This window comes from Echiichthys vipera (genome assembly GCF_963691815.1).
Source record: "Echiichthys vipera genome assembly, chromosome: 6".
In the NCBI taxonomy this organism is placed as follows: Eukaryota; Metazoa; Chordata; class Actinopteri; order Perciformes; family Trachinidae; genus Echiichthys; species Echiichthys vipera.
The window spans coordinates 699,651-710,291 of NC_139831.1; the positions used below are offsets into that span (position 1 = coordinate 699,651).

At 47.7% G+C, this 10,641-nt stretch overlaps 2 protein-coding genes across 2 annotated transcripts in view; both read left to right on the forward strand.

The window, feature by feature from the left end:
• Window positions 1–2,370, forward strand: LOC310948199 (nuclear factor 7, brain-like). The gene has a single exon (XM_083915244.1). It carries the CDS (start codon window positions 13–15, stop codon window positions 1,399–1,401), a length of 1,389 nt encoding a protein of 462 aa, XP_083771370.1. The 5' UTR covers window positions 1–12; the 3' UTR covers window positions 1,402–2,370.
• A 7,549-nt stretch (window positions 2,371–9,919) lies between these two features.
• The window catches only part of LOC310947925 (nuclear factor 7, ovary-like), a gene marked incomplete at its 3' end in the record, with an annotated part of 1,398 nt that continues 676 nt past the window's right edge, over window positions 9,920–10,641 (forward strand). Inside the window, exon 1 of the mRNA XM_083914900.1 lies at window positions 9,920–10,641. This exon is cut by the window's right edge and continues 676 nt beyond it. Coding sequence (XP_083771026.1) covers window positions 9,929–10,641 — 713 coding nt within the window. The 5' untranslated portion in view covers window positions 9,920–9,928.

The window sequence follows — 10,641 nt, forward strand, 5'->3', positions numbered from 1 at the left end:
CTCAGAGACAAAATGGCTTCAAGATCAGAGGCAGATCTCTGCTGTTCTGTCTGTCATGAAGTCTTTAAAGACCCTGTTGTTCTGTCATGCAGCCACAGCTTCTGTAGAGACTGTGTGCAGAGCTGGTGGAGAGGCAAACCAACACAAGAGTGTCCACTTTGTAATAGAAGATCTTCAAAGAGTGATCCACCTTCTAACTTGTCTTTAAAGAACCTGTGTGAGAGTTTCCTGCAGGAGAGAGATCAGAGGTCTTCAGAGGCTCTCTGCAGTCTGCACTCTGAGAAACTCAAACTCTTCTGTCTGGACCATCAGCAGCCGGTGTGTGTCGTCTGCAGAGACTCAGAAAAACACACCAGACACAGATTCAGACCCATCGATGAAGCTGCACAACAACACAAGAAGGAGCTTCAGGAATCTCTGGAGCCCTTAAAGGAGAAGTTAAAGGTTTTTGAACGAGTTAAAGACGAGTGTGATCGAACAGCCGAACACGTGACGGTCCAGGCCCGACGCACAGAGACGCAGGTTAAGGAGCAGTTTAAGAAGCTTCACCAGTTTCTAGAAGAGGAAGAGGAGGCCAGGATGGCTGCACTGAGGGTGGAAGAGGAGCAGAAGAGTCAGAGGATGAAGGAGAAGACGGAGGTTGTGAGCAGAGAGATAGCAGCTCTTTCAGACACAGTCAGAGCCACAGAGGAGGAGCTGAGAGCTGAAGACGTCTCATTCCTGCACAAGTACAAGGCTGCAGTGGAGCGAGTCCAGCAGCGCCCCCTGCTGGAGGATCCACAGCTGCTCTCAGGAGCTCTGATAGACGAGGCCAAATACCTGGGCAACCTGACCTTCAACATCTGGAACAAGATGAAGGACATGGTCTCCTACACTCCTGTGGTTCTGGACCCAAACACTGCTCATCCAGGACTCATCTTGTCTGAAGATCTGACCAGACTGAGACTAGGGGAGAAACAGCAGCTTCCTGAGAATCCAGAGAGGTTTGATTATTACAGGTGTGTACTGGGCTCTGAGGGCTTTGACTCAGGGACTCACAGCTGGGAGGTCGAGGTTGGAGACAGTAAATACTGGAGACTGGGAGTGTTATCAGAGTCTGTCCAGAGGAAGGGAGGCATAGAGTCTGGATTATGGAGACTAAGGTTCTATAAAGGTACATACATAAAACTCTCCCCATCAGGTCCAAACACTGTTCTCGGATTAAAGAAGCGGCTCCAGAGGATCAGAGTGAACCTGGACTGGAACAGAGGAAAACTGTGGTTCTCTGATCCTGACACCAACACACACATACACACCTTCAGACACACTTTCACTGAGAGACTTTTTCCAGTCATTGTCACTAATGAAGAAGTGAAGGTTAACCCAGTGAAGGTCTCTGTGAGTGTAGAACAACAGAACTAGAAGAAGAAGATCTTGTGCTTGTGGAAGAAAACATGATTGAGAAAGTGAATGACAGGGCGAGGTCACCGTGTACTTGGGACAGAGGCCTGAGAAGAACATTCGGTTTAGAAGACAATAGAAGTGTATTTGGGCACGATGACGTCTGGACACAAAGTAGACGCCTCTCAATTAGCACTGAGCTAAAAACCTAGCACATTAAATTAAACTCTGGGTATAACCATAGACGAGCTTAGCATAACTAGCATAGCTAAGGCTAAGCTAATTAGCATTTAGCTAAAAACAAACAAAAAAACAAACAAAACTAGCATATGAAATTAGACTGTGGGTACTGCCATAGCCTAGCTAAACATAACCAATATAGCTAAGGCTAAACTAGCTAGCATTGAAGCTAAATAATTAACGGTTCAATTGATTTCAAATACCACTAAAGACAAGCTTTGCATAACCAAGGTAAGCTAGGCCTAAACTTACTGACAGTACAACATAGAAATAGCATTCACCTCTGCAAAAGTGCTATCAAATATTAGCATTGCCATAATAACTCAGCAACACAACAATGGATTCAGGACCAATTGAGATAACGGGGGCCAAATACCCAGAATACAATAAGGATATCCAAAGATTAGCAAAGAAATGGGCAAAGCGCACGGGAAAAATGCCTGCACCGTGGCCGAAGGAGGGCACATTTAAAGCTGGAGCCTGCGAGGACATGGAGGGACAAATAAAATACTACAAACCAAAAGATGGGAGTAAAAAAAGGAAAGGAAAAAGAGAGCTTGAATTAAAAATGTTGTGCTTGTTCAAAACAGAAGGTGAAAGACAGAAAAATTCAGAGAGAACGTGATAAATCCCAGTCAAATGAAAAAAGAGGCGTTCAAACAGCAGGCTGCAGGAATCTACCCCAGCCTAGCTGGCACGGTCAAATTTACTGGAGACTTTGACCTGCTCAAGGCACAAACACCAACAACAGTGGCGACACACGGCCCTGTACGCGACTCGCACACCAGGACCCCCGACACTATGATAACACAGAGACAAGGTGTGAGCGACAACACGGACCAAACTCCAAAAGGAGCTAATTGCCAATTAGGCCTGGTGCCAAAATCCTGTAGCACAGGGAAAAGAACATCCATATTGGACTGCTACAAGGACCTAGATGCAAGCAAAGCAGGACAGTCCTACTGGCAGAACCTGGATACTGCAGTCACTGACCTACACAGAGAATTGAATGGATCCCAAATACAAGACTTGGAGGAAGACATAGATGTATACCATGAAGGAGCACAGGACAGACAGACAAATGGAGAATACCAACAGTGGCCAGAGGTTCCCCAGCCACCAACAATGAGTGAACAAGGGGTATTGGTCACAAGACGGTTTGTTGGTGGCAGGTCGAAGGGAGCACCACGTGGTATCATCTGAACCACTGCAAAAAAACGCGAATCAAGGATGAAGGGAACCCAACAGCAGAAATGGGACATGAGAAATGTGGTAAAACTGACTCTGTGTGTTCAGAGTATGATGACTGTGGAGAGCAGAACCGTGCCGAGCCAGGTACCGACAAGCGAGAGTCCACAGAAAGAAGGAGTCGGAGACGAGGAAGAGGCGATCTAGCCCCAGACGGGGATCCACCAGTCTAAAACAGATGAGTATGATGCAAAACTAAACGCTCTGTGCCACCTGCCAGCATTGTCAGATAGAAATAAATGTACAAACCCATTTGAGCGTCAAACGCAGGAAAGCATAAAAATGCGAAAGAAAAGTCAGAGTCTTGCAACTTTGGGAAGATAAAATATTACGTCCAGAGCGATTTACAAGGCCAGATCAGAAAGTGTAGTGGGTAGCACTGTCGCCTCACAGCGAGAGGGTTCCTGGTTTGAATCCCAGCTGGGGTCCTTCTGTGTGGAGTCTGCATGTTGTCCCCGTGTCTGCGTGGGTTTTCTCCGGGTTCTCCGGTTTCCTCCCACAGTCCAAAGACGTGCAGGTGTTCGGTTCATTGATGACTCTAAATCACCCGTAGGTGTGAATGGTTGTCTGTCTCTGTTCGTCTCTATGTGTCCTGTGATAGACTGGCGTCCTGTCCAGGGTGGACCCCGCCTCACGCCCGATGTCAGCTGGGATCGGCTCCAGCCCCCCGCGACCCCGACCCCGGGATAAGCGGTTGAAGATGAATGAATGAATGAGATCAGAAACATGAGTACATTGTGCATTTGAAAGTGGGGGAGACAAACCTGTGTGGTATAGACGGAGGAGAAGAAGGCAGCTGATGGGGGTTAGATCAGTGTCAGATCAGCATAATTAAAGGGCAGGAACTGACAATACAAGTTAACAATAGGACCCAAATTATGACCACAAAGCCTTTATGAAAATAACTGGACAAACCCAAATGAGTGCTATACGGGGAGACATAAATGTAGGAAGGGTGACGGACGCAGAGGTACCAGAGAAGTTAGAAGGGACCGAACACCATAGGACAGAGGTGGCAACAGGAGGGAGATTAAGGTTCGGCAGAGAGAAGAGAGGCGACCATTTCAGAAATCCTCAGATGAAAGCAGGCAAATGTGCAATTGTCGTGGAAAGTTTCTGCTCTTGGTGAAGAATGAAATAACGAACTCTTGCCGGCTGACAAAGTTTTATTTTCTTTGCAAAGAAAAGGTCAATCAACATGCGAGCGGTTGGAAATGAAGAAAGACCGTGAGCATCAGGAAACTTGAACATGTATACCTGAGGGAAAGCCCACCCCTTGAATGTGTATTACATCCTTTGACCCCCTCTTCAAGGTGTCTTTTCACACTCTTGTTTCTCACAGGTACCAGCCCAGACATCCTGTAGTACGATCAAGAGGTCTGATCAACACAGTTCAGAATGCAAAAGGGTTTGAATACATCATGAGACAGTGAGCGGTGGGCTGTCTCCGAAACTTGAAATGCAATTACAAGGTTTAGACGTTAAAATACACAAATGGGTAGCAAAGAAAGAGAGATCTGATATCTTGGGGGGAAAGCAGCGTGAGGAGGCTTCTCAAGGAAAAAGGAATATTCACATTTACCAGTACAATGTGCGTGGATGTCAGATAAGTTACGAGCGTCAGTGTGGGACTATGGGGCAGTAAAATGCGTGCCGCTAGTGTGAAAGGCGTTGTGTTGATGGATCATGGAAGTACATAATAAAAGACACGAATGAGAAGAAGTCTAATGGAGGACAGGGAAGCGTATTTGGATGTTAGAGGACGAGGAATTCCATACGAGTTTAAGGCCGAGATGAGATTAAAGCTATGAACCAATCAAAGAAGCTGCGGGCTGAAATAACTAAAACTGCTGGCAGAGACGCACGTGAGTGGAGAGGACTAGAAGCAATAGCCGGAGCGTGGGGAGCGTTACGTGTAAAAGCTATTGCGATCATTTCCATAGTGTTAATTATTGTAGCATCCCTACGCTGTTGCATCATACCCATACTGCAAAGGTGGATCCAGGGAATGTTGTATAAGCGGGCAGTGGAAGACACAAGACTACAAATGGCTCAACTGGAGTTGGTCAACTGAAGCACTACCCAGGGCAGATGAACTCTGGAATCTCTACATGGTTTCTGATTCTTTCTTTCTCTCTGTCGGAGCAGGAAGGAGGATGTTGAAATGGACACAAACCAACTGAGAGAGAGCTCATCAGGACTGTGCCATGAGACGTCCTCTCACGCTGAAATATTGCACCACTGAATCTTGGTATTGGCGGAGTCGGCGACTTCCAGGACTGATGATGGGCGATGTTTATGACCGATGGTGTAGTGTTTAGCACTGTCTCCTCAGAAGGTTATAGGTTTGCATCCCGGCCTGGGCCTATCTGTGCGGAGTTTGCATGTTCCCCCGTGTCTGCGTGGGTTTCCTCCCACAGTCCAAAGACGTGCAGGTGTTGGGTTCATTGATGACTCTAAATCACCCGTAGGTGTGAATGGTTGTCTGTCTCTGTTCGTCTCTATGTGTCCTGTGATAGACTGGCGTCCTGTCCAGGGTGGACCCCGCCTCACCCCCGATGTCAGCTGGGATCGGCTCCAGCCCCCCACGACCCCGACAGGGACAAGAGGCTGAAGATGAATGAATGATGAATGAAGAATGTTCATGTATTTCATATGTGTATGCTGTCCAAGATTAGTCGCATTATAAAGGTTACATCATAATCATACACTAGAGAAGAGTTACAGGCTTTATGGTAATAAGACAATCAAGGTAAATCACATATAGTGACTTCAGGAGGGAGATGGTGTGGTGGGTGTAAACACACACACAGATTAGATGGTTATAATCACCAGATCACATAGTTGAGAGTCAGGAAAGTCAGTCATTATACTCAGTTAGATTAAGATTCATTTTTATTCTAATCAAAACATGATTTAACACAACTGCACAACGCTAATCCACAGTTGCTCAGGCTTACACTACATTTATAACTTAGTTGATAGTTTTACAGGTAATAACACTATATCATGATTGCAGTTATAATTTACAGTGTTACAGTTTAATCATTTACAGTTTTTTATAGTTTCATTTACAAATGTTTTATCACTGGTTAATTTGCATCACATGCTAAAAGATTACCGTGAGGAAATCAATGCAGCCGTTGCTCGCGCCCGGCGCAGTCGCCCGTTATCTATGTGTGTCAAAACAGAGGCCATGGGGACGATGCGGGACTTTTCTACTCCACAGAATGAAGAGATGATCAAGAATGATGACATGATGACGAAAGGAAGGCCGGAGGTTTTTCACCTGCATGAGCAGCGGATGGTGAATTGATTTCTAACGTTAACACTTTAATGAGGGTTAAAACCCTCACAGGAGGGATATGTGGAAGAAACATGATTGAGAAAGTGAATAACAGGCCGAGGTCACTGTACTGGGGACATAGTATTTGGGCATGATGACGTCTGGACACCAAGTAGACGCCACTGATGGTAAATGTACTGAGTGTTTATTGGAAAGACCTGATGGGGCGTGCAAACGTTGTCAGCACACGAACATCGGTATAAGACGGGAAGTTCTGTTAAGAGACACTTTGGTATTGTGGATCTTGGAACTCGGTGATGAGTTTGTTAATACTTGAGTCAATAAATTCCCCTTGATTGCTGTGAGACCTCTCTGCTGACTCCTTCTTGTAGACCTTTCTGTTTTTATAACATTGTTCTACCATAAACTCGGAGAAGAGTCGCTGCTCCTTTGCGTTGAAAGGAGCCAGTTGAGGTGGTTCAGGATCATCTGGTAAGGATGAACCCTGGGCGCCTCCCTAGGGAGGTGTTCCAGGCACGTCCAGCTGGGAGGAGGCCTCGGGGAAGACCCAGGACCAGGTGGAGAGATTAGATCTCCACACTGGCCTGGGAACGCCTCAGGATCCCCCAGTTAGAGCTGGTTAATGTGGCCCAGGAAAGGCAAGTTTGGGGTCCCCTGCTGGAGCTGCTGCCCCTGAGACCTGATCCAGGACAAGAGGCTGGAGATGAAATTTGTTTGTTTTCTAACCCTTTCAAACACTTGAACTCAAACTAAGTGATGGAGGCAGCGTTGGAGCAAACTCCTGTGATCTGAGGTCACATCACTGTTTTCATTAATGGCGTCTGGCGGCTTCGACGAGAGCAGCGATAACTTACACGTTCTGTCGCTCCATGAACTTCAGCTGAAATGATGAATCTGATGTGTTTGAATTAGACCTGAACGTTTCATATCTCATGTCTAATGACCCATAACTCTAATATTTATATTATTCCATAGTCAGTAATTGTCATTAACTAATGCCCCTGCTGTTTTCCAGACATTAGTAAATGACGTTCTCCGTGACTTGTTGGCCGACGCCTTCTTCCAGGAAACAATGACAACATTTTCAGGGGTTTGCTAACTTCTATCGTCGTTTCATCCGAAACTACAGCCAGGTTAATTCCCCGATGACCATATTATCATTTCCTACTACTCCCTTTGTGTGGTCACATGCTGCTGAAGATGCGTTTCAGGCTCTGAAGAAAGCGCTTCTCCTCCGCCCCTGTTTTGGTCCAGCCCGATCCTTGGTGCCAGTTCATTGTGGGGGTGGACGCTTCGGACCTGGGAGTGGGTGCAGCTTTGTCGCGGCGTGCTATAAAGGACAACAAGGTTCATCCCTCTGCATTCTTCTCCAAGAAGCTCTCCCTGGCAGAGAGAAACTACATATGTGGGGAATCGTGAGTTACTGGCTGTCAAGTTGGCCTTAGAGGAGTGGTGACACTGGTCGGGGGGGCAGAGACTCCGTTTGTGGTCTGGACTGACCACAAGAACTTGTCGTACATTCAGATGACCAAGAGACTGAATTGGGTGGGCTTTGTTCTTTGGGCAATTTAACTTCTCCTTGACTTTATTCCAGGCAGCAAGAATGTCAAACCAGATGTCCTGTCCCGACAGTTTGGACAAGCTGAAGAGGACGAAGCCGGTTCGGACCACATCATACCCCCTTCCTGCGTTATGGCCGCCCTCACCTGGGAGATAGAGACTACGGTTAGGGAAGCGTAACGCACTGACCCTGACCCCGGCGGTGGTCTACTGGGGCGTCTGTTTGTTCCCGCCAGTGTTCGCTCCCAGGTACTCCAGCGGGGGCATTCCTCTTGACCTGCCTGCCATCCCGGAGTCACAGGGACCCTCTCTCTCCTTCACCGTCACTTCTGGTGGAGAACCATGACTAAGGATACCCGGGAGTTTGTCCAGGTCTGCACCGAGGCAAGGCCTCTCATCGTCATCCAGCAGGCCTTCTCCTTCCTCTTCCCGGGGTCCCCAGTTCACTTCCCCCAGGAGTCAGAGATTTGCTCCTACATACAGACCAGGTCAGAAGGTTTGGTTTAATTCCCTTGACATTCCGCTGAATGTCACCTCCAAAACGCTCTCTCCCTGTTTCGTTGGTCCCTTCGAGGTCGAGGTGGTCATCAATCCTAGTGCCGTCCGTCTCAAGCTCCCTGCATCTCTGCGGATCCATTCCATGTCTCCTAGTTGAAGCCTGTGACCCGGGACACACTGTGCCCGCCTACCGTCGCCCATCCACCCAGCGTTCACGGTCAGCTCTATCCTGGACGTGTGACGCAAAGGGCGTGGCTTCCAGTACCTGGTCCACTGGGAAGGATATGGCCCTGAGGAGAGGAGCTGGGTCTCTCGGTCCCTGATCCTCGACCCTTCTCTCATCAGGGACTTTTCCCGGGCTCATTCTGGGAGGCCCTGTGGAGCGCCTGGAGGGGGGGGGGGGGGGTACTGTCAGGTTTCCATTCCTGGCAGTCCTCCCCTCCTTCCTTTTGTGCTTGTGTTTGTGTGCTTGTGCTCCCTCTGCCTGTTTTTCCATGCATGTGTCTTCCCTTCTGTGGTGTTTGTCTGGAGCTGGAAGTCGTGGCCCTGCACAGCTGTTGCTGATTCCCCTATCAACGCCTGCAGCTTAAAGAGCCGGATGTGGGACATACTCGGTGCCAGACTGTTTTCGCATTTACGTGGTACCGTGTCTTTGGTCCCTTTTGCTCATGCTTGTTTAATCGCATGATGTATTTTCGTTTCTAATTGTTTCCTTTTGTTTTAGTTTCCCGTGAACCTGTTCCCCTGTCTGGATCCCCGCCTGTTTGCCTACCACCCGTTCGTGTTGTTTTTCCCCGTAATCACCTCGTTGTTGTTTCTTCCGGTGATGTCATCAGTCATAGGTCAGACTTGACCAATGGGAACTGAAACTGGTCTCTCTGGGTGGTTTTCACAACCAGGCCAGTGTTCACCTGGCCGTCTTTTGTCTCGGCAAAGGGCCTTGTGTTCAAAGACAGGCTCTTGACCTTTCTTTTGTCTTGTTGATCGAGTCGAGGCCTTTCTCTTGATCAAACTGAAAATTCGATTGGTGAACGCGCAAGTGAGGAAATGGCTGGGACTACCCAAATGCCTTAGCACCATAGGCCTGTATGGTAATGGACCCCTTTCACTGCCAATATCAAGCCTGGTGGAGGAGTACAAATGTGCTAAAACAAGGATTAATCTCAACAACGATCGAAGGTCAGTGACACTTTTCTAGACTCGAAAACTGATTCAACATCCAAGTTCAACAGTTTTCTACAGAACTCTAAAGATTCTTTTTTTAATATTGACGGTTTTTCTTCTCCATCCACATTAATACACATCTGAAACTCACAGTCTTGTGTGAATGACCTACTTACATACAGAGTCAAATGGGGACAACTGCATAAAACTCCACCCATCAGCCGACTCACCAACCAGGAAACAGGTTGTTACTCTGCCTCGCTGAGACGACAACAACACACACACACACACACAGACAGACCCTGAGAGACGGACGATAGATTCACCTTCAGACTAAAACCAGCACTTCCACTGAGAGAGGACGTCTACAGGAGGGAACACTGGGAACACTGGGACACTACCACTCCAACCAGCTGCTGAATCCACAAACTGAACGAGAGTTTTAAAGAACAGAGACTCAAAGTGAAAGTAAGTGTCAGGGAACAGGAAGAGGCTGAGCCGTCTGTGTTTGCTGCTTCACTCAGAGACAAAATGGCTTCAAGATTAGAGGCAGATTTCTGCTGTTCTGTCTGTCATGAAGTCTTTAAAGACCCTGTTGTTCTGTCATGCAGCCACAGCTTCTGTAGAGACTGTGTAAAGAGCTGGTGGAGAGACAAACCTACACGAGAGTGTCCAGTTTGTAAGAGAAGATATTTGAAGAGACAACTATCTTCTAACTTGTCTTTAAAGAACCTGTGTGAGAGTTTCCTACAGGAGAGAGATCAGAGGTCTTCAGAGGCTCTCTGCAGTCTGCACTCTGAGAAACTCAAACTCTTCTGTCTGGACCATCAGCAGCCGGTGTGTGTCGTCTGCAGAGACTCAGAAAAACACACCGGCCACAGATTCAGACCCATCGATGAAGCTGCACAACAACACAGGAAGGAGCTTCAGGAAACTCTGGAGCCCGTAAAGGAGAGGTTAAAGGATTTTGAACGAGTTAAAGACAAGTGTGATCGAACAGCCGAACACGTGAAGGTCCAGGCCCGACGCACAGAGACGCAGATTAAGGAGCAGTTTAAGAAGCTTCACCAGTTTCTAGAAGAGGAAGAGGAGGCCAGGACGGCTGCACTGAGGGAGGAAGAGGAGCAGAAGAGTCGGAGGATGAAGGAGAAGATGGAGGCTGTGAGCAGAGAGATAGCAGCTCTTTCAGACACAGTCAGAGCCACAGAGGAGGAGCTGAGAGCTGGAGACGTCTCATTCCTGCA